The sequence below is a fragment of the Panthera onca genome, chromosome E2 (genome assembly GCF_046562875.1).
Source record: "Panthera onca isolate mPanOnc1 chromosome E2, mPanOnc1 haplotype 2, whole genome shotgun sequence".
NCBI classification, from domain to species: domain Eukaryota; kingdom Metazoa; phylum Chordata; class Mammalia; order Carnivora; family Felidae; genus Panthera; species Panthera onca.
Window position 1 is genome coordinate 10916921 of NC_138353.1, and position 20579 is coordinate 10937499.

Sequence of the window (20579 nt, forward strand, 5' to 3'; positions counted from 1 at the left end):
TCGGTGCCAAGGATCGTGCTGGAGGCTGGGAATTTCGCTGCGGTCCTCCCCGCGCAGTCGGGAAGCTCACAGCCCTTGAGACTCTAGTGAAGCAGTGGCTGCGTTAAAGAGCGAGAAATTGAGAAAAGATGCAAAGAGGAGGGTCGTTGGAATTGGCCTTCGGGAGCAGGTCCCCTCGCGAAGGTGTATGCTCCTTGATAGAGCAAACTGTCTTTTAGAAAGCTCTTTCTGATGGCCCGTGAGGATGGACTGGAAAAGAAGCTTAAGGGAAAGTGATGTAACGACCAAGTGGAGAGACTTGGAGACCCTGGCGTCCAACACATTTCAGTTCAAATCACTTTCTTGCTGTATCGCCATGGAGAAGGGTTTTAATTTCTTTTTGCCCTAACTTTCACGAAGTTGGAATACTACTTGGGTTGTCTGGGGGCGCCTGGGTGGCCCAGTCGGTGAAGCCTCCGCCCTCAGCTCAGGTCAAGATCTCCTGGTCTGAGAGTTAGTTCCAGCCTGCGTTGGGATCTGTGTGGACAGCTCAGAGCCTGGAGCCTGCTTCCGATTGTGTATCTCCCTCTGTCTCGGCCCCTTCCCCGCTTGCACTCTCTCTCTCTCTCTCTCTCAAAAATAAATAAACATTAAAAAAAAAAAAATACTTGGGTTGTCTGCAGGGTGTCTGGCACATGGTTAGTATGCAATACATATTTACACAAGACTTATTTACACTGTTCTGGGCGCTTGAAGGAGATACAAAGGTGCCTGTCCTCGTGGAGCTTCTAGGATGTTGACTAGTTCCTAGTTCGTGGGGCTTTCCTCCCTTCTAACACTTAATGTTATCATTTGTAAATTAGGAGGTGGTGGTAAGAAAATCAGGAGGCGGTGGTGGCGATGGAAAAATGTCTGAGAAAGTAGAGGGCACTGTTAATTATTATGTTAATTAGTATAACTAAACGTGCTCTTTCCCAACTCTCCACCCCTCACAAACGTCTCTTGGCAATTTGCTCAATTTCTTCCAAAGGGCCCCGGGCCAAAATGGAGGAGCCTGGACTCCATCTCCCAGAGCGCCTGGCGGGGCGCTCTCTGCGCCTGCGCCGCAAAGTGCCCTCTCCGCCTCCTGGGAGTTAGAGTCGATCTTCTCCCCAGCCCGCCCAGTTTGCTTCCTTTCTCCACCTCCAAGCTTGAGCACGCTGCCTTCTGGGAGGTGTAGTCCGTGGCCACTCGGACTCCAATTCCCAGCGGGCTTCGGGGCGGGAACCCGGAAGGGGAGGCTGGAGAGGAGCGAGTGGGGGAAACCCGCGTAGCCGAGAAGAGCTGCGGCGCGGAGAGATGGTGAGAACCCCGAGCGGGGGCTGGGGACGCTGGAAAGCTGGGGCGGAGGTTCGGGGCCGGTGGCGAGAAGGAAGGGGCAGTGGCTAAAGAAGAGGCTGGACGAGGAGAGATCGCTTTGGGGAGGGGTTTGGGAGAAACGGGAGCCGGAGGGAGTAGTAGAAGAATGGGGGCTGGGGAGGGGTCTTGGAGGTGGGGAGGGAGTCGAGCCTTGGGATTGATTGTAAGGGAGCTCCGAGCTGGGGAAGGGAGTCCCGAGTTGGAGAAGGGGCTGGGCGTCCCGGCAGAGGCCCTGAAGGGAGCAATTTCGAGGGGGAGTAGCCTGGGGGATGCGGAGAGGCATGGGAGTCAGGGCTAGATGAATGAGGGGGTCTGTAGGCTCCGAGGGAGAAGCCAGCTGTGGCTGCGGTGGGTTGGGGCCTCTAGATCGGACTGGGGGCAGGAGGGCAAGCTGAGGTGGTGGAAGGAGAGAAATCAATGGTAGAGTGATGTGTTGGTTAGGCTACCGTACTGGGAATGGGTGGAGAGCATGAGATTAGGCGCCTGGATGTAACGATAGTTTGCCTAGACCAGCCAGAGACTCCCAAGAAACTGGACAGTCACAGAACTAGGATAAGACGGCCAGAAAGGGCCACAGAGAGAACCTTTTGCACTCGCGTTTCTCCAGTGGGATCTCGAAAAGTGTAGTGGTCGATGTGTCCTGGCAGTCCAGCCTTCAGATCTCATTCGGTCCCTCCTTGGTGACTTGAACAAGTCTCCCGTCTCTGAAACTTGGTGCCCTTATCTGAGTTGTGGGAACAACTTGCCACTGAGAAGAGGGAGGGCCTCTTAAGATTGTTACCCTCTCTTGTAATAAGTCCCCAGTCTCGGAGCTGTTGGTGGGAAGTTCCCCACCCCAGGAATGTGACTGGGTCACAGGTGCTGATGGATTCCCTCCTTATCAGTCCAACCCCGGAGGCAGTTTCTCAAAACCTGGCACTGCTCTGGGCATATCCCGGCTAAGAAGCATGCCATGCCCGGGCTCTCCTCAGTGGATTACAGCTGACATTTATGGTTTAGGAAGTGCCTGGCCCTTTTCTTAGCTCTTGGTGCATATTAACTCATTTAATTCTGGCAACACCCCTAGGGTGTAGGTGCTGTTGTTATTTCCATTCTACAGAGAGGAAGCAGAGGCACAGAGAACTTAAGCCACTTTCCTAATGTCATCCAGCATTAAATGGTAGGCTCAGAATTCCAAGCTAGGCATACTGGCACAGAATCTGCTTTCACCACTGCAATTCAGTCCCTTTGCCTTGTACTGAAACGCCAAGAGTAGGGCAGAGACTCGAGAACAGAGGCAGTCTTCAGTTTGAATTGTGGTTCTGTCATTTGCTGTGTGACCTTGGGCAAGTCTTTTGACTTCTCCTTAACTATGAAATGGGATCGGTAACCCTCGGAAGGTTAGAGGATCCAGGGAGGTCAGCACGTAAAGTTCTTGGAGTAAGTGCTCAATACACATGAGTTAGCATTTTTTGAGCGGGAGCGGGAAACAGACTTGAGAGAGAAAGTGGAAGACAGCGACCAGTGAGGGAGACATCAGCCAGTCTGCCTCCTTTTCGTTCTCTCACAGATTGCCCCCATATCTCACCCTTCTGGTGTCCCACCCACTACCCCTAGGCTCCCATGTCCAAGGGCGACTCCCCAAGGGGGGTTGCTCGGAGACTCAATCTGTCCCCATTCCCATCGTCAGCCAAATATAAATAATTCACTTCCCCATGCCCAGCCTGGCCCAGCTCCAGGCATTTCAGTGAATAGGAAATATTTCCAACAACTGTGTTTTCTTACCCCAACCTTTGGGTCATTCCAGCCTCCCTGGGCAGTTAGGTAACTTTGTAATTCATCTTGAAACAGTTTGGTTCATTTGTTGTGAGGCTTCCTGAGTTTATCAGGTAAGTTTTCTGACTCTGATGGGAAAGTTTATGGTTAAAAGCACTGGCCTCAGATACACCGGGGTACAAATCCCTTCCTCTGCGCTGTGTGTCCTTGGCCCAGTTGCATTCCCACTCTGGCCCTCGAGTTTTCTTGTGTAACCTGGGGCCACATTCCAAGCACAGGGCTCTTGTAAGGAGATGATAAGGTAACATATATAAAACGGTTAGTGAATACGAAGTATGAGGTGTTTTTGTGATTTTTATTCTTTCGGGAAAGAAACTATTGAGCATATGCTTTGGAACCAGAACGCTCAGATTTGAATCCCGGCCCCATCACACGCTAGCTGTGTGACTTTAGGCAAGTCACTTAACCCCTCTGGACCTCGGTTTCCTCTTCCAGAAAATGGGGGTTCCTTCCTTGAGTAGTTCACAGTGTTGATAGAGCACCTACTATGTGTAGACTGACACCTTGCCCCTGGGGAGCTTGCTGTTGTCACAGCGCTGGTGACATTCGTGCTCATTTTTCGGGTTTGGGATTTCTCTTACTGATTCATTTGCAGCCCCTCATGCTAGCTTTGCCTGCTTGTGCTTGCTTTCAGGGGTCTTTAACCCTTTCTCTTCAGCTCTCAGTGTGTTATCTGAAAACTTATTGGTTTGGGGGTAAAGCGTGCCAGCCTCTCACTTGTCCCTGTGCCTGTATGTCACATCTGGGTCCCCTGGGGTAAGGTGACACTTTGCTCCCCCTTTCCTTTATTTGTCCGTCTTGGGAAATGTGCCTGCTTTCCAAGTCATTTTGCCTTTTCTTAAAATCTTAAATGTGTTTTTCAGCCTGTGCCTGTCCGAAGCTTACTCATACAATGATATTTTTACCATTTCTTTTCTTTTCTTTTTTTTTTAAAGTAGGCTTCATGCCCAGCATGGAGCCCAATGTGGGGCTTGAACTCACGGTCCTATGATCAACACCTGAGCTCAACACCTGAGCTGGGGCGCCTGGGTGGCTCAGTCGGTTAAGCATCGGACTTCAGTTCAGGTCAAGATCTCGCGGTCCGTGAGTTCGAGCCCCATGTCAGGCTCTGTGCTGACAGCTCAGAGCCTGGAGCCTGCTTCAGATTCTGTGTCTCCCTCTCCCTCTGCCCCTCCCCCGCCTCAAAAATAAAATAAACACTAAAAAAAAAAAAAAATTAAAGACCTGAGCTGAGATCATGAATTGGAAGCTTAACTGACTGAGCCACCCAGGTGCCCCTATTTTTACCAGTTCTAATGGTATATTTCTAGTAGCTCTGGTAATGCTGTATTATTCCTAAAAGTACAAGTTTTCCTGGCTTGTCACCTGCTCCATGATTCCATCCTAACCCCTCGATTAAGATCATAACCCTCACTATGGGGCTCCTGGGTGGCTCAGTTAGTTAAGCATCTGACTCTTGATTTTGACTCTTGATTTTGGCTCGGGTCATGATCTCATAGTTTGTGAGATCTGACGGCACAGAGCCTGCTTGGGATTCTCTCCCTCCTCCTCTCTCTGCCCCTCCCCGGCTCACGTTCTCTCCCCTCCTCTCTCTCTCAAAAATAAATAAACTTAACAACAACAAAAAAAGATCATAATTTCCACTTCCACTCCCAGTCCTCCTACTCGCCGTATTTGTTTCCCCATAGCGCTTGCCACCTTGGAACTTAACTTACTCTATTTTTACTGTTACTGCCTCCAATTAGTATGTGAGCCCCAGGAAGGCGAGGATTTTTATCTCTTTTTCCCTGCATATCCCCAGTGCCCAGAACAAGTGGCTGGCACACAGTACCTGCTCTGTAAATATCTGTTTCATTAATAGGGGAGACCCAGTACATGACAGGAACAAAGGAATGTCCATATTTTGGTTACTGTGAGGGACTAGGGTCAGTTTCACTTCAGAGTTATTAAATAAAGAGGGATGAAGTCTTTGGTTCAGCCAGTAATTTCCAAACTGTTAGGCAGTCTCACGTTCTCTTAATAATCTCAGAGCCTGGGGGCGCCTGGGTGGCTCCGTGGGTTAAGTGTCTGACTTCGGTGAAGTGTCTTGACTTTCGCTCAGGTCATCATCCCGTGGTTTGGTTCCTGAGTTCGAGCCCTGCACTGGGCTCTGTGCTGACAGCTCAGAGCCTGGAGCCCGGCTCCCTCTGTCTCTGCCCCTCCCCCACTTGTTCTCTCTCTCTCTCTCTCTCTCTCTCTCTCTGTCTCTCTGTCTCTCTCTCTCTCAAAAATAAACAAACATAAAAAAAAATAATAATCCCAGGGGCACCTGGGTGGCTCAGTCGGTTAAGTGTCTGACTTTGGCTCAGGTCATGACCTCACCGTTCATGAGTTCCAGCCCCGCATCAGGCTCTGTGCTGATGGCTCAGATCCTGGAGCCTGCTTCGGATTCTGCCTGTGTGTCTCTCTCTCTGCCCCTCCCTGCTCATGCTCTGACTCTCTGTCTCTCAAAAAATAAATAAACATTGAAAAAAAATTTTTAACATTCAATAAACAATTGAAAAAATTCAATAAATTCAATTCAATTCAATAAACATTGAAAAAAATAATAATCCCAGAGCCTGAACACTGATCCTCTCCTTGGTGCCTAGCTGACACTGAGCACTGTACCAAGGTTGATCTCAGTGAATCATCAACCAGCCCGTGGGTGGGTATTGTTATTATCTGCATTTTACAGTGGAGGAAACTGAGGCACCGAGGGTTAAGCACCCTGCCTATGGACACATAGGGAAAAGTGGGAAAGCTGGGGTGTCTGCAGGCCCTGCCTGGATTCTTTCTGCATCTTGAATCTCTAGATCCTGAGGATTTGGATGATTCCTATCACTAGGGAGCTGTTGGGAAGGAAAATTTGAGAGGGAGACAGAGACCAGCAGACCCTGAGGCCAAAAAGCCGAGAAAGGGGCCTGGATGAATCAAGATTGTGGACCGAATGGTGGCAGGAGTGGGGGTGGAGAGGGTGGGGGATAGAAGCAGCAGGACCAGGAACAGAGCTCTGGTAAGAAGCCACCGATTCCTGCGGGACGGTGGACCAGTGCATTCCCTGAGCACCTGCTCTGTGCCCAGCCCTGTGCTGCCATGACCCTGACAGCCCTATCCCTGGGATGGAGGCGCCCCGAGGGCGGAGGTTGGTGGGGACATCACCGTGAGTCAGAGTGAGGGGGGCCAGGCATCCACTTTTTATTGCCTTTCTCCTTTCTTTGCTTTATTCTGCTGTAGTTGACATTGTTTCCAACGTCTTTTTTTTTTTTTTTTTAATTTTTTTTTTTTTAACGTTTATTTATTTTTGAGACAGAGAGAGACAGAGCATGAACAGGGGAGGGGCAGAGAGAGAGGGAGACACAGAATCTGAAATAGGCTCCAGGCTCTGAGCTGTCAGCCCAGAGCCTGACGCGGGGCTCGAACTCACAGACCGCGAGATCGTGACCTGAGCTGAAGTCGGCCGCTTAACCGACGAGCCACCCAGGCACCCCAAGTTTCCAACTTCTTAAGATGGGCACTTAGCTTGTTAATTGTTAGCCTTCCTCCTTTCTTTGTGCATTGATGGGAACGGGTTCTCCCTAGACCTCCTGCACCGCACTGTCCTCCCAGGCTGTCCCTTTACCTTCATGTGGGGATTCCTTTTGCCTCTCTTCCGGGGCTACACTTAGTTCTTTGATCTGATAGCTCCCTTTTTCTTCGTTCACTGTTTTCATATTGGAGAAGCAAATCCTCCGGTAGCTTCCTGAGAAGGGTTCCCGGACAGGTATTTTTGTTTTTGCAGACTTGCGCCTCTCACAGAAAGGTTTTCAGCAGGGGAGTGATGTGGTCTGATTTCTGTTTGGAGCAGTCTCTCTGGCTACCATGGAAAGGATAGAGCCGGGAGAGCTAAACTAGGCCAGTTGAGCCAAATGCGGAGGCTGGAGCAGCTGTGCCTTCGAGGAGAGGTCCCAGCCTTCCAGAAACCCACAGGGTGGAGGGGAGATGGGCCCTCACCCAGGTCATTGTCATTCCGCAGTGACAGGTGACAGATGCTGCCAGAGGAGGCCTCAGGAGGAAGAGATGCCGAATAGCTTGGGAGGGCACTCCCGAATAACTCCTGGAGGAGGTGCTGGGGGCAGGCTTTCCCCACGGGGGCTTGTCTGGAACCAGCCAGCTTTTCCCAAGAGGTCCCCAGTAGCCCGAGGGAAGACGGGCAGCATGGCAGGGTTAGGAGTTTGTTCCAACAAATATGCATCGCATACCTCTGCTGTGTTAGGGCATTGCCTCTCCAACTTAAACGTGCATACAAATCCCTGAGAGACTTTGTCAAAGGGCACATTCCGACTCAGCAGGTGTAGGGCAGAGCCCGAGACTATGAGACTACGTTCCCTTTTTTTTTTTTTTTTACATTTTTTTATTGTATTTACTTATTCTTTTAAGTTTATTTATTTTGAGAGAGAGAGCAGGGGAGGGGAAGAGAGAGAGGGAGAGAGAGAGAGACTCCCAAGCAGGCTCCTCACTGTCAGCACAGAGCTCGACCTGGGGCTCCAACTCACAAACTGTAAGATCATGACCTGAGCCAAAATCAAGAGTCAGAGGCTTAAAGCTTAACCGACTGAACCATTCGGGTGCCCCAAGACTACATTCCTAACACACTCCCAGGGACCACTGTTCCAGGGAGAACGGTCTGAGTTGCCAAGTGCTTGGTGCTGTTCTAAAAGCTGGGGATCTAGCAGTGAAATAAAGTGGACGAAACCACCAGTCCTGGGGGAGCTTTCGTTTTAGTGAGGGGAGACCGACAAACTTTATAGACAAAGTTTATAGTATATTAGATAGTGATATGTGCTAAGGGAAAAAGCAAATCGGGGGCCCCTGGGTGGCTCCGTCGGTGGAGCATCCGACTCTTGATTTCAGCTCAGGCCATGATCGCAGGATCATGAGATCGAGCCCCCCCATGGGGCTCTGTACTGAGCTTGGAGTCTGCTTAGGATTCTCAGTCCCTCTCCCTTTGCCCCTCTCCCCTGCTTACATGCGCTCGCGCTCTCTTCTCTCTCTCTCTCTCTCTCTCTCTCAAAAAAAAAAAAAAAAAATCGGGAAGGGAAAGGAGAATGTATGTGGCTGTTGCTGGGGGGACTGCAGTTTTTGAGGACTGAGTAACTTGATCCACACAAACTGCTGCTCGGTGAATAAAGCCGCTGGTACTTCGTGAACTCCTGCCACAAAGCTGTGTCTGAGGGCAATTACTTCGCCCTTCTGTGCCTCCACTTCCTTGAAATGAGGTCAGAAATGGCGAGGTGATGTGAGAATGAAGTGACTTAATATCCGTAAAACGCTCCGAGCCAAGCCTGGCAACCAGCGAGTGCTCGAGGGCGAACCGCCGTGGTGATCGTCATTTTCTCTCCTGACACATTCATGTGGGTCACGACTGTTTATTTGGACGTCTGCCCCCTTTCTCATGAGCTCCTCGTGGTGAGCTCAGTGTCATCTCTGTGGCCCCGGCGCCCAACTCCAAGCCAGCACACGGGAGGGCCTCTGAATGTCAGCTAGGGGATTCTCGAACTGTTGGGATCTTTCCACCACGGGTGTGGATGGTGTGGTTCAGTTCCTTACTAATTTCATCAGTCCAGCCCGTCTCTTCGGGGGAGATGCTTTGCGGTTTCCCACCACAATTGTGGAGTGGGAGCGGGGGAGGGGCAGAGAGGGAGAGAGAATCGCAAGCAGGCTCCCTGCCGTGGGACTTGAACCCATAAACCACGAGATCACGAGATCACGACCTGAGCCGAAATCAGGAGTCCATTGCTTCACCGACTGAGCCACCCAGGGGCCCCGCCGGTTTTTTTTAAACGGTATTGGCACTCTTCTGCTTGTCTCTTGGTTCATAATTTGTCTGGTCTTTTTCCTTTTTTTTTTTTTTTTTTTTTTTTTTAACTTTCAGCCTTCTGGGTCACGATGTTTTACAGTATTGGACCTTCATGGAGCATTCTCTGAAAGCTGACCTCGTGTAGGGCCATGTGGAGGGTTCAGTGTGTGGGAAGTTAGAAAATTCTGCCCCAGTGACCTCGGACACAGACAGAATCTGGCTGTGAAACAGAGTCTACACTGCCAGGCCTCGTAAAGTTTCAGACAGGGAGCTGCAGGGGCGGTCCAGCCATTCAGTCTCACGCTGGGCAGTGCTGCTGGGGACACCATAACGACCATGACTGCTCTGGCCCCTCTGGGTTCACTGTCCAGCAGAAGAGACAAATCCATCTGTAGAGACAGTGGTGACTCAGCATGGGCAGGGCTGGGACTCGTCAGAGATCCTTCTCTGGGCAGGTGGGAGGTTTCCCCGGAAGGGAGCTCAGGCAAACCCTCCCTGTTACAGTTACATTTGAGCAAAGCAAATGGATTAAAGAACTGAGCCACGTGGAGATCCGGAGGGAAAGCATTCCAGTTAGTGGGAAGAACCAGTGCAAAGACCGTGGAAGGGAAGAGTTTGGTGACTTTGAGGAGTCACAGCAAGGCGCCCGAGGGGGGGGAGTGCAGAGGGGGAGTCTGACCCAGGCTGGGAGATTCGCTTCTTCGAGAAAGGAATGGCTGAGCTAGTACCCCAGAGAATATATAGCAAAGCAATGGGGCACAGCGTTCTAGAATCAGATTCCCTGGATTCCTATCCCTGCTCCCACTCGCACCAGTTCTGCGTAGGCCACCTGTCTGGCTTCTGTTTCTTTATTCTTACATTGGAGAGGATAATAGTTTCTACTGAGGGTCAGACAGGGTTGCAAGTACTCAAACCAAACCACTCTCTGTGCCAGATCTGGTGCCCTCCGGGGTCCACTGGGGGTGTGGAGGAGTGAGGAGGGATGAGGTTGGACTTGTAGGGTACCGGGGCTTTCTCCCAAGGGCACTGGGGAGTCATTCATGGTAGGTTTTGTACAGGGTAGTGACAGGGTCAGGTCTGTGCTTGAAGACCCTTCTGGCTGTGATGTGCAGGATTGGTGGGAGCAGGCACGGCTGGGGCAGGGTGGTGGAAGGACAGACAGGTGACACTTGGACAGATGGCTGCAGTGGAGTCACTTTGGATAGCTCTTCAATCAGCCTGGTTTTGTAAGGATCTAGGTGAGCCCTGTTTAATAGAAATAATAATGCGAGCCGTATGTGTAATTTAAACTCTTCTAGTAGCCACATTTTTTAAAAAGTCAAAAGAAAGAGATGAAGTTAATTTTAAGTAATTTATTTAAATTATATCCTAAGTATTATCATTTTAACAGGTAACTAATATTTAAAAAGCATTGTTGAAGTATTTAATATTCTTTCCTTGTACTAAGTCTGAGTCAGATTTGGGGCGCCTGGCTGGAAAGGCTGAATGGAGAGGTCCATTTGGACACACAGCTTGAGCCTTGAATGCCAAGCCCAGAGCCTTAGACTCATTGCCGAGGTGGGGAAGGCGGGTGGGGAGACATTGCAGAGTTCTGCCATTTGTTTTTCAAGGATGATGTGATCCCGCTGCCCAGTTTCCCCCACTGGAAATCTCGGTCTCCAGGGTTCCCAAGCAAACCTGGGCACTCAGATCTTTCTGCCCGGTTCCTTCTGCCCTCAATCCTGAAGCTGCCCGGCCCTTTAAATCTCAACTGTCAATCGGGGCTCCTGTTTAGAGGGAAAGCCGTGTAATGTACCTATCCCTGAATACCATGGCCTCTGTCCTGGCCTTGATCCTACGTTTTAGCAAGAAGTTGGGAATTGTTCCACGCTCTCTTACACTCCGCTGTTTCCACACCCCCTTCACCTCTCGCCTACTCCTCCCTCTTTCGAAGTTAGGCCCCTTCGCCAAGCCATTCCTTATATGGGCATCGCCCCGAACGGCAGCCGCTCATTGGCTGGGGGCGTCACGCGCGCGTCTGTCAACAAAGGGGCGGAGAGAAAGTAGTCGCGCGCCACCACGCGACGTCCGGAGAGCAGGAGTGAGGGGGCGGGCCCTCTTCTCTTGCGCGCGCGCATGCGTATGTGCTGCCTCCCTCTCCCGCCGCAGGGGGGCGGGGCTCGAGGGTGAGGGCCCTTTGGGGGCGTGTCTAGGTTTCGGGGGTCGTCCGAATGGGGGGGCAGTTCAAAATTTGGGGCTCCCTTCGCAGTTAATCGTTATCTGGGGGCTTGAGAAAGTGTTTGCGTGGGTGTGGGGGATACTTGGGGTTCCCTTGAGCTTAGGGGGAGCCTTGGGGTTTGGGTTTGGGTTCTTTTGTAATGTGGAACTTTCGGTTGTATTGTAGGGGTCTCCTTTGCGGTTTGAGATGTCTGGTGGGTTTGCGATTTGAGGAGCTCACGGAGAGACTTAGGAACAAAATAAAGAATCCAGGGGTACCGATGCTGGAGCCAGAATGCCTGGGCTTTCGCCGCTTCAACTTCTTCCTACCTGTCTGACCCTCGATTTGGGGTTAAACCTTTCTGTGTCTCATCTGGACACAGGAACTAATTAATACGCTAACCTGCTTCATGGGGACCGAGGAGGATTAGCAGGAATTGTTAGAACAGTATCTAATAAGCTCCAGCGAACACGCAATAAGCACGTGTCATTTGTGAGGATTCTTTGGGAGGATTTGGGGGTTTGGGGGACTTTGAAAAATATAAGGTTTGGGATTAGTCTTATGTGTTAGGGAGCTTTTATGTTTTAGGTTGGTTGGTTTTTTTGTTTGTTTTGTTTTGTTTTGTTTTTTCAGTCGAAGGGCTTGTGTGGAATTAGGAAATACATATAGAGGTTTAGAAAGTATTTGGAGGGGAGTATAGGATTTCAGGAGACTCCTCTTTTTGGGGTATCTGTGAGGTTGGGAAATCACTGTGAATGTCGGAGTCCTTGGTAGACATGGGATTTGCGAGGGGTTCCTTGAGATTGGAGCCTTCTGTGCTGGAGGGGATATTTATAGGTTTAGGAATTTAAATTAGGTTTTGAGAGAGTCTGGATATTTGGGGGAAGGCATATATTCCGAAGACAAGGGTAGGGTCTGAAGGGAGGATTTTAGAGGGTAGCCAAGTTGTAGAGTTATCTGTAGAGCATCTATAGAAAATGGCTTTTGCTATGTTTGTGTGTCTATTCCTGAGCATTTGGATGTATTGATGAACGGTAGACTTCGTCCTCTATAGGTTTTAGGGGTTGTATGGTGATTCTTGTTTGAAACAAAGAACTGGGATTTCAGCAGGGGTTGTAAGTATTTGAGGGGAAGGTGGGATCATGGATTATGAGGGATAAGTATTTTTAGGCTTAGGACTCTCTTTGTGACTGGTGTCTGTGGGTGTTTGGAGGCTGTCTGAATTTTGAATGCTGTCCACAGGACCATGAAATGATGGAATTTTTAGTGGTGTCTGTGGAATTGCCTGAATTTAGAATTCAGGACCCCTGGAATAGTCTGTAGTGCAGGGGTCAGCTGACTTTTTCTATAAAGGGCCAGATAATGAGTATTTTAGACTTTGCAAGGCCGTATGCCCTCTGTTGCAACTATTCTGCCATTGTAGTATGCAAGCAGCCATAAATAGATGAGCATGTTTCAGTAAAACTTTATTTGCAGAGACAGGCAATGGGCTGTAGTTTGCTGACCCCTGGTCTATGGTGACGTGGGAGGTTGGAGGTTTGGGGAGGTTGGAGGTTTGGAGAGTATTTTGGTTTCAAGATGCCTGGAGGGAGATGGGCCCAGGGAATGATTGAGACGGAGGGATGTGCTGCCTGGTGGTCCCGCAGTGTGAAGTGATCACGTCAGACTCAGTGGCAGAATTGTCTCCAGAGTAGGTCATGCACAAAGTGGTTACAAAATAAAACGGTCGTCATTAAGAGAGCCCTGAATTGAAAAGTCCCGAAACCAAGTTTGAGGGCCTGGTGTTACGCTAAGTAAACCCTTCCCCACTCAGTTGACCTGTGTCCACCAGAGCAGGCCTTCTTATCCCGGAGGTCTGTGGCTGTGCCTAACGGAATTAATCACCTGCACGGTCTTGTGCGAGTGTGTGCGTTCTTTCTGGGCGAGGACACACAGCTTTGAGGGTGTCTCAGGGAGCCCCACGACTTGAACAAAGTGAAGAGCTGATTTCTTAAGGGCCTGGCTGGCTGTGACCTTGGATTTTCTCCCCCTGCCCAGCCTACCTCATTCCTTCCTCCGTGGGCTCAAGTAGCCATAGCTGTGGGTAGGGCTGGGAATTCTTGTCTTTTGAGGAACTGGCTGTTGGGTGAGCAAGGAGACAAAGGAGGACCTGTCAGTTGCTACTTTCACTAGAGTCCAGGGTTATGGTAGCAGGAGGCCTCTGGATCGTGAGTGAGGGCAGTCGGGCCACGGAGTATGACCTGCACGGTTGCGACAGGCTGCCGGCTCTGGTTACCTTCTGGGTGTTTAAAGACCGGCTCTCATCCCCTCTGCAGCCCTCCCTTTGCTCACCTGTGCAGCGGGGCAGGAGTAGAGTTCTCAGTGGTCTAAGTTGGTCTGTCCCCTCAGAAGAGGTTGAGGCCGGGGTGGTAGGAGGAGGGCAAGCTATTCCCCCAGCTCCCCAACCTCCTCTTCCCTGTCTCCAGGTGGCCTGCGGAGCCTCCCCTGACCATCCGGGCAGGTCCTGAAATGCGGTGAACCCCGGCCTGTCTGCTACCGTTTCCCAGGATGGACCGCAGCGGCCTCCTGCCCTTCCAGCTCTGGTGCCCCCGGCCCTTTGGCACCTACTCCCAGAACCAGCCGCGCCCGCCTGCCGCGGCCCTCAAGCCATCAGCCTGCCCGGAGCCGGGCAGCGGGGCCGAGCCAGACCACGGGCCTGCCCACTCAGAGAACACCCCGCCCGCCTTGGCCACGGAGGCCCCTGCCTCCCAGCCTGCCCCGCTCCTCTCCGCAGCAGCTGCTGGCGATGAGGGGCGAGTCCTGCTGGACACGTGGTACGTGATCAAGCCCGGGAATACAAAGGAGAAGGTGGCCTTCTTTGTGGCCCACCAGTGTGGGGGGGGCAGCCGGGCCAGCTCCATGAAGGTCAAGGGGCACTGGGGCAGTGACAGCTCCAAGGCCAAGCGGAGGAGGCGCTGTCTTGAGCCTACTAAGGCTCCACCGGACCCAGGGGGCCGAGAGGGGCCCCCTGCCGCTGAAGGGGCCCCAGCCTCAGCTGGTGAGGATGTAGACCTGCTCTCTGTGGCCGAGATGGTGGCCCTGGTGGAACAGCGGGCCGCCCTGGCCCTGCAGAACTACCCACGCCCCGGCACCCCGGCGCCTGTGGTCTTCGTGTCGGCTGAGCAGGGTGGGCCTGCCAAAGGGCTGGGGTCCGAGCGGAGGTCTGGTGGCGGGGACTGCAGCCGCGTAGCTGAGGCAGTGGCCCACTTTGAGGCCCAGCGGGACAGCCCTCCAGCCAAAGGCCTCCGCAAAGAGGAGCGGCCTGGGCCCGGCCCAGGGGAGGTGCGCATCGCCTTTCGCATCTCCAACGGCCGAGAGCCCCGGGCGCCCGACGGCAGCTTGCCCAACGGGAGCAGCGGCCGGCCCGGTTGTGCCTACCCCGGCAGCCCAGGCCCCGGGGCCCGAGCCAAGGACAAGATCACCTGTGACCTGTACCAGCTCATCAGCCCCTCTCGGGATGCCCTGCCCAGCAATGTGGAGTTCCTTCTGGCTCGGGCGGATGAAGCCAGCGAGGGGGAGAGCCCGGTCCCTGCCAGGCCTGAGGACACTCCCCCGGCGCCCCCTCCGCCCCCTGCCCGGGACTGCGGCGCGTCAGGCTTCCACGTGGACGTGGTAGTGACGGGTGTGGTGGACGAGTGCATCTTCTTTGGCAAGGATGGCACCAAGAATGTGAAAGAGGAGACGGTGTGCCTGACGGTCAGCCCCGAGGAGCCGCCCCCACCGGGCCAGCTCTTCTTCCTACAGTCCCGGGGTCCGGACGGGCCCCCCGAGCCGCCCCCAGCCGACTCCCCCACCACCGCGCCAGGCCCGGACGACGCCGAGGGGACAGCGGATACCTCCCTGTGCCGCCTGTATCGGCACGTGTCGCACGACTTCCTGGAGATCCGCTTCAAGATCCAGCGGCTGCTGGAGCCGCGGCAGTACATGCTGCTGCTGCCCGAGCACGTGCTGGTGAAGATCTTCAGCTTCCTGCCCACGCGGGCCCTGGCGGCCCTCAAGTGCACCTGCCACCACTTCAAGGGCATCATTGAGGCGTTCGGTGTGCGGGCCACAGACTCGCGCTGGAGCCGCGACCCCCTGTATCGCGATGACCCTTGCAAGCAGTGCCGCAAGAGATACGAGAAGGGTGACGTGTCGCTCTGCCGCTGGCACCCGAAGCCCTACCACCACGACCTGCCTTACGGACGTTCCTACTGGATGTGCTGCCGCCGAGCGGACCGCGAGACGCCTGGCTGCCGCCTGGGTCTGCACGATAACAACTGGGTGCTGCCCTGCAACGGGCCGGGCGGGGGCCGGGCCGGCCGGGAGGAAGGGAGGTGAAGCCGGGGGAGGGGTGGGGGGAGAGCCCACCGTGCCCACCCCTCCCCCTGCCCCCTGGGAGCCCAGGGCCAGGACTGGGTCACCCTCCAGGCGGTGTCGATCCCCTTCCAGAACCGAGATGGGGTTCAGGGGGATGATTGAGAAGGCACTCCGATCGACCGACCCCTATTGGTTTTCTACTCTTCAGACCCAGGGCCCGTGGACCCCGCGAGCAGGGTGGTTTTTATCAGCATCTCAATTTCTTCTCCGTTCAGCCCCAACACCCTCCTTGCCACTCTACACCCCAGGGACCCACCAGCAGGGAGCAGACGGCAGCTAATTTTGGTACTACTTAAGGGTTCCCCCATTCTGGCCCCCTTGTGCTGCACCCCCCGCCCCCATCCCATGCCAGCCAGTTCTTTGTCTCTGGAGCTGTGTTCTCCCAAGAGGCTGCAGCATGCAAAGCCAGTATCTCTCCTGACCTGCCACACCAGGGCTCACCCACCTCCTCTTTAGGAATTGGGGGCCATCAGATCACAGATCAGATGTGGCACTTTTCATGGCAACCTGCCATTTCTAGATGTTTTCCCCATTAAAACAATAAAAAAAAAAAATCACTGTTTTCTTCTTAACCTAAAGCTACCAGTCTCTTCGCTTCCCCTAAAGAAGAGAAAATAAAGCTGAAATATAAAAATTCCCCATCTCCCATTATTTAAACTATTGCCATCGCTTCTCTACCCCCCCCCCAAAAAAAAAAAGCTGTGAAGCCCTTTGCCTCGCTCTTGACAGCGTGGGGGGCCGGTGGGCAGGGACTGTGGGTTTGAATTTCCGGATTGTTTTTCCTTCCATTCTGGGTACTTGTTCAGGCATTGGGGTCTCTCCAGCCTCAGCCACGTGAGTTTCTTTAGAATCCTTTGGTCACCTGAGACCTTGATTTTTCAGGCAGTTTGGCCTGGGGTATTTTCATTTGTTCTGTTTGGGGTTTTTTGTGTTTTTTTTTTTTGGTTTTGGATTTTCATCCTTGTGGTTCTGGAAGCTTCTGGTGTGTGGCATCTGACCAGTTTTGAATTGGTCCTTTCTATAAAATCAATATTTATAAGGCTGGGCCCGGACTGGTTTGTGTGTTGTTTAGGGAGGGGGTTGGAGAGAGGAGGGAGCCCTGGGCCACTGCATGGTGAGCTGGAAAAGACTGAGAAAAGAATCGTCAGCCAAGTCCCTTAGCTTGAGATTGTTTTTGACTCTGCTTCGTCTGTGTCCATTTGGATTCAAAAATCTCAACGTTATTAGTAGCTCAAACAAGATAGTTTTTATCTCTTTAGAAATCCAGGATGGGTAGGTACGGTGGCCCTGAAGTCATCAGGAACCCAGGCTGCTTCTGGCTCACTATTCTTTGGCTGTGGCCCCCATCCTCATGGTCTAAGATGGCTGCTAGAACTCCAGCCATCATTATTTTGCAGGAAGAGAAGACTCCTTCCTGCCAGAACTACTGTGCCATACAACATTTCATTAGTCACAGCTTAAGCCACATGGAAGGGCTGCAAGGGAGACTGGGAAATGTTGTGCCTTAGCTGGTACATCATGCCCAACAACAAAAAACGTATTTTACTAAAGATTCCTGTGTTCCCCATAATTGAAGCTTTAAAATCCTCACTTATTTACTAAATAAGAAGAGGAATTAAGTCACTGAAACAATTCAAGTATAAAGGAAGAGAGAAGAATGGATATTGAGAGCCAATTAACGGTCTCTGACATTCTCATCAGGGTATAAAAATGACCGGAGAGACTAGGCTACATCACGGTCGTTATTTAATACTTAGATTTTGGAATCAAAGAGAGCTGGGTTTGAGTCTTGGCTTGGCTTTGTGGGCCAGTTTTCTGGAGGGAGAGACCAGATTATTTGGATTCTTCTGCTGAAAAGAGGTAGTTAAAAAATCGTAAAAGCATCAAATAGCCAATATAACACAGTTAAAGGACACATCACGCCAGAAATTTAAGGGAAAGGTACATGGGGCATGGAAGCTACTTTTGCTCTGAGGGCATTTGCTTATGCCAACAAACTTGAGTTGTCCTTGAGGGACAAGCAGACAGAAGTCAAGGCCAAGCCTGCCCAAGGTGGGAAATCTCACAGGAGCTGGGATCCCACCAAACTACAAGCTCCAGTAAGGATGACCCAGAAGACTGCAGAGAAGATGTTCTAAACACCGAGGGGAGGGGCGCCTGGGTGGCTCTGTCAGTGAAGCACCCGACTTTGGCTCAGGTCATGACCTCACGGTTCGTGAGTTCAAGCCCCGTGTTAGGCTCTGTGCTGACAGCTCAGAGCCTGGAGGCTGTTTGAGATTCTGTGTCTCTCTCTCTCTCAAAAATAAACATTAAAAAAAAAATTTTTTTTTTTTTAAATAACACTGAGGGGAGCACAAGACCAAAGGAGAGAAAAAAGTGGACCCCAAGAATTCATGGACACAGGCTGGCCCTTGGCTCAGGTGTGTGGCCCAGGTTTGTATCATCTGTGTTGCAGGGTACTTCTTAGCTGAGACGTCTGGCAGAAACAAACATAAATCCTCTGGGGTAAGGAACTGTCATCCAGAATGCCCACGAGTGATTTTTCAGACAATGACTGGTAGACAGTCACAGACAACAGCAGAAGCAGACTCACAAAGACTTCACAGGGTGAACCGGTCAGGCACAGATTAGAATACATCCCCCCTTCCCGAAAGTTCAAGTTAATTCACCTCGCCTTTACACAAGGCCTACATTAGTACGGTAACGGCTCTTTTTGTAAAAGTGAAAATCTTCAGATCTCTTTCCTTTAGTGAAAATAGGTACCAGTGTAGGTCTTTTTGTAAAAGTGCCATGGTGGGACATGAACTTTTGGAAAGCAGGGGATACTCTTTGTGGCTTATAGGTTTCATAGGATTGCTCTATACAAGAGCTTGGAAATCTGGGGGGGTGGGGGAGTGGGCGGAAAGAAGCCACAGGAGCGCCTGGGTGGCTTAGTTGGTTAAGCGTCCAGCTAAGCTCATGTCCCGATCTCACGGCTCGTGAGGTCGAGCCCCACATTGGGCTCTGTGTTGACAGCTCACAGCCTGGAGCCTGCTTCGGATTCTGTGTCTCCCTCTCTCTCTGCCCCTCCTCCACTCATGTGCATGCGTGCTCTCTCTCTCTCTCTCAAAAATAAACATTTTTAAAAAGGGGGGTGGGGGAGAGGGGAAAATGGGTGATGGGCACTGAGGGGGGCACTTACAGGGATAAGCACCGGATGTTGTATGTAAGCGATGAACCACAGGAATCTACCCCAAAAACCAAGAGCACGCTTTACACGCTGTGTGTTAGCCAATTTGACAACAGATTATATTAAATAACAATAACAGGGAAAAAAAAAAAGAGCCACAGACTCAATAACCCAAAGTAAAAACTCAATAGCTGGGCTAAACAGCAAATAAGACATGACTGAAAAAAGATTTGTTGAACTAGAGCTAGGTCTGAAAAGTTAGCACAGAGACAAAAAAGAGACACACACAAAAATATGAAAGAATGTCATGGAGAATACAATGTCTAACATATTCAGTTGACCTTCTAGAATCAGAAGAGACAATGGTACAAAGGTAATATTTTTTTTTTAACGTTTATTTATTTTTGGGACAGAGAGAGACAGAGCATGAACAAGGGAGGGGCAGAGAGAGAGGGAGACACAGAATCTGAAACAGGCTCCAGGCTCTGAGCCGTCAGCACAGAGCCCGACGCGGGGCTCGAACTCACAGACCGTGAGATCGTGACCTGAGCCGAAGTCAGACGCTCAACCGACTGAGCCACCCAGGCGCCCCGCAAAGGTAATATTTAAAGACAGGATGGTTGGCGAATCCTAGACTGATGAATGACACCAACAAGCCCAAATAATTATAAGCAGAGCGAATTAAAAAAAAAAAGTGCCCCTAGACACGTCGCATGAAAGTGTCCGGCTACGTGACCTATAGCCATTGATTTCTCTGAAGCTGTTTGTTCAAGTGCAAAATGAGAATACTGACCCTTCTTCGAAAGATCGATGTGTGAGTCATCGGCACCTGGATTGCTCAACAGGTGTATTTCAGATAAACCTAGCGGCCCCTCCAGAGTTGCAAAACCGGAAAGCCCCTAGTTTGGGGGACAAGTGGGAGCTGCGGAAGAACACCTGGCCAAGCACCAGCAGCCTCATCTGTGAAATGGGGCTAAGGATCCCTGTCCCAGATTCAAGGGTGAAATGTGCATCAGGCCTCCCTGCCCGGTGCCTGGTACTCAGTACACCCCACTGGGAGGTCTTGCAGGAGACGTAGAGAGCCCGGGGTGTGTAACTGAACACACGGCTCCCCGTCTCTAACACCGAGGTGATGGTCTCCCCTCCCTTGGGGATGGCAGTGAGGCTAAGGGGAGATGAAACCCTCTCGAGTGCTTGGCACTGTGGGTAACACACAAGAAATGAACAAACAGGAGCCGTGCCTGTGGCTTGGATCCAGGCCACCCTGGCTGTTGATAGAAGACAGAACTTCCATTTCTAAACTCGACTAGTGCCATGTCCACCTGTAAGAGGCCACCAGTGTCCCTCCAACCCCGCTCTAACTTGCAGTTAATTATGCGGCAGGAGGAGCTACTTTTTGTCAACCATCTGTTGGGCCAGCACAGGTGATTTCTGGGAGATGAGACATGGGGTTAAGAGTGCAGTTGTGGGTGAGAACGTGGGCTCTGTAAACAATGGGGTATCATTCTCGGCCCTAGCCACTTCCTTTGCAAAATGAGAACCGAAATTGTACCTACCTCAGGACTTGGGCGGTGACTCCATGAGCCAATCTGTGTAAAGTGCTCACGGCGCCTGGCACACAGCAGGTGCCAGACGAAGGTCAGCTAGTGTGGAAAACCACGAACGAGGACCTATTTCTCCTCTCTCATTTGATATCCTGGGTTTCAGCCTGTGAGTTTTCTGGAGTCTTCTCCAGCCCCGAGCTGGCTCGGAAGGCCAGGGCTCAC

The 20579-nt window shown here is 51.7% G+C and overlaps 1 protein-coding gene across 4 annotated transcripts; it reads left to right on the forward strand.

Moving 5' to 3' along the window:
- Positions 1-1240: 1240 nt before the first annotated feature.
- On the forward strand, positions 1241-20042 carry FBXO46 (F-box protein 46). 4 transcript variants are annotated; one of them, XR_014136226.1, is made up of 3 exons: positions 1242-1320; positions 17659-19186; positions 19412-20042. XR_014136226.1 is itself a non-coding variant. In XM_060651490.3 (2 exons), exon 2 carries the CDS (start codon positions 13794-13796, stop codon positions 15603-15605), a length of 1812 nt encoding a protein of 603 aa, XP_060507473.1. In that variant the 5' UTR covers positions 1241-1320; positions 13712-13793; the 3' UTR covers positions 15606-16689. The 4 variants fall into 4 exon arrangements, 3 of the variants coding, with proteins under 3 accessions (XP_060507473.1, XP_060507474.1, XP_081647619.1); XM_060651490.3 differs by lacking the exons at positions 17659-19186; positions 19412-20042 and adding an exon at positions 13712-16689 and having other exon boundaries at positions 1241-1320; XM_060651491.3 differs by lacking the exons at positions 1242-1320; positions 17659-19186; positions 19412-20042 and adding exons at positions 10469-11214; positions 13712-16689.
- The last annotated feature ends 537 nt before the right edge of the window (positions 20043-20579 follow it).

What these genes read in the sequence shown, in the direction of transcription:
- FBXO46 (XM_060651490.3), top strand. Translation starts at nt 13,794, where the DNA reads ATGGACCGCAGCGGCCTCCTGCCCTTCCAGCTCTGGTGCCCCCGGCCC.